This window comes from Chanodichthys erythropterus, chromosome 23, assembly GCF_024489055.1.
Source record: "Chanodichthys erythropterus isolate Z2021 chromosome 23, ASM2448905v1, whole genome shotgun sequence".
Lineage (NCBI taxonomy): Eukaryota > Metazoa > Chordata > Actinopteri > Cypriniformes > Xenocyprididae > Chanodichthys > Chanodichthys erythropterus.
In genome coordinates, this window is record NC_090243.1 from 645,001 (window position 1) to 647,500 (window position 2,500).

The window sequence follows — 2,500 nt, forward strand, 5'->3', positions numbered from 1 at the left end:
GAATATTTATTTTAAAAATGCCCGTTGAGTTTTAAGATATTATTTTACATGACTTTTTTAGGTCTAGAAATCATACTTTTAAAAATTAGGCTCTCTCATATATCCAGGTTTTCTACGACTGTGTGAATCCTGGTTCTTCATAGACAAATGGAGGGTGAATTAAAATAATAATTTTGTTAGATGTTTTAGCTTATTTTAAAGCTTGTTTTGTCTTATTTTTAGGGCTGTCAATAATAAAGTGTCGTTATTTGAGTTGTGCTTACCAGCTCTATGAAGCAAGAGACAGTGGCCGACTGAGGATGGTCCACATGTAGGCCTGTCCTATGATCAGCCAATCATTCATTCAAGCAAAAGAAAGCTCAATTCGGTACTAGCCTGGCTCGCTGTCTAGACTCTGTGTGCATGCATGCTTAAATGACTTAAAGGGTTAGTTCGCCCAAAAATGAAAATTCTCTCATTTATTACTTACCCTTTCATGCCGTTCCACACCCGTAAGACCTTCGTTAATCTTCAGAACAGAAATTAAGATATTTTAGTTGAAATCCGATGGCAAGCAATGACATTTCCTTTCTCAAGATCCATAAAGGAACTAAAAACATATTTAAATTGGTTCATGTGAGTACAGCGGCTCAATATTAATATTATAAAGCAACTAGAATATTTTTGGTGCGCCAAAAAAAAAAAAAAAAACGACTTATTTAGTGATGGCCGATTTCAAAACACCGCTTCATGAAGCTTCGGAGCACAATGAATCAGTGTATCGAATCATGATTCAGATCACGTGTCAAACTGCCAACGGCTGAAATCAGGTGACTTTGGCGCTCCGAACAGCAGAATCGATACATTAATTCATAACGCTCCGAAGCTTTATGAAGCATTGTTTTGAAATCGGCCATCACTAAATAAGTCGTTATTTTGTTTTGTTTTTTTGGCGCACCAAAAATATTCTCGTCGCTTGCAATGGAGCAAAATCCTTACTTTTAAGCCCTGCTATATTAAAGGCACAAGCTAAATATGACATTTATTACAATGGGCTTACGTGAAGATTGTTTTGTTCATTTAAATTAAAAGCTGTTATCTTTTTTAAAGCCTATTAAATGTTTAAAAAATATGTCTTTCAGTTATACTGAATGGCTGTAATTATTCATCTGATTCCCAGAAACTGAAAAAGAAATTGATTTAATAGAGACATCAGTATTGGTATTGGTGTTACTGGTCTTCATTCATGCTATTAAACAAATTTAAAATATTTAAAATATACCATATTTGTTGTTTCTACATTAATTTGGAGATTCAATGTGAAATTAATTATTACAATATAAAAGTATATTACAAATTTTAATGTTCAAAAAATATGGTAACAATATAACACATGATATTTTTAGTAGTTTTTATAGTTTAATTTCTTTAATGGAATCTACCTGAATAAATCAAATTTTCTTAATAAAATATACACACTATTTTTAATAATCGACTTAATTTTTTTAAATGAAAATTACAAGAACCTTAATTGTGATAAATTAAAATTGTGATACATTTTTCATAGTACATTTTTTTTTTCAGTGAAATTTCTTCACTGCTTATTTTTTTTCTAAAATAATTTTCATTACTGAACCTGATACTCTGTCTTGTTTTGTTTATCCTAGAGCCAGATGTTGCTTCAAGCGATGCCACAAACATGGAGTGCACCCTTCACAGAGACAAAGACCATTTTATCATTAACGGCAAAAAGTGGTGGAGCAGTGGTAAGTGTGTGAATGTCACAGAATGAGATTGAAAGTAGGAGGGGAGAGGAAATATTTTGTTTGTCAGTTGTCAATAAATTTAATTTAGATTTTTTTTTTTTGGGTTTCTCCCCTGTGGAGACTAAACACGTTAAAAGAAACACTAAACAGCAGGAGTTCCTGTTTCTTAGCCTTAGTATTTTAACCATTCTCTTACCACAAAAGACATAAAGAAATATATCACCAGAATGATTCATCCCACAAAACGACCACGTTCGTCTAAATCTTCATGATGACTGGCATGACATTTAAAAACCATTTAAGATGTTTACACAAACCAGCTATGCACAATCTGTGAACGATAAACACAGACTTGGGGAACTCAAAGCAATCGCAACGGGTGGCAAAGCAGAAACAGACCCATTAGTCAAAGTTCCCGCCTCACAGCTTCAGAGAGCTAGAACTGAGCCACGAGGATAAGCCTGCCATGATCTCTTCCTGCCTATGACAAGATTCAGGAAAAGTCTCATATTTCCCACTGTAAATGACTCCACTGTAAAAGTTCCAGTTTGAGGCTTGTCTTTTACCTCATTTTCCACTTCTGAATCATCATCATGAGTCCTTTTCAAACTGAATCAGTTTAAATGAACAGTCTGCCCTTTCAGTTGTATACTCGTACTCTCTGGCTTTCATTTTCATTCGTATTTTCTAGGAAAGCTAACCACTGGTATGCATAATTGCATTTTGTTGATGTGTTGAATCACACTTGTTTGACA

General features: G+C 33.7%; 1 protein-coding gene across 5 annotated transcripts in view; it reads left to right on the forward strand.

Annotated features, from left to right (window-relative positions):
- Positions 1–2,500, forward strand: part of acad11 (acyl-CoA dehydrogenase family, member 11) — a 133,747-nt gene that overhangs the window by 65,880 nt on the left and 65,367 nt on the right. For all 5 annotated transcript variants that reach the window (XM_067377179.1, XM_067377178.1, XM_067377177.1 and 2 more), the window contains one exon: positions 1,647–1,745. In XM_067377179.1, the coding sequence (XP_067233280.1) occupies positions 1,647–1,745 (99 nt within the window). The remainder of the gene's footprint in view (positions 1–1,646; positions 1,746–2,500) is intronic.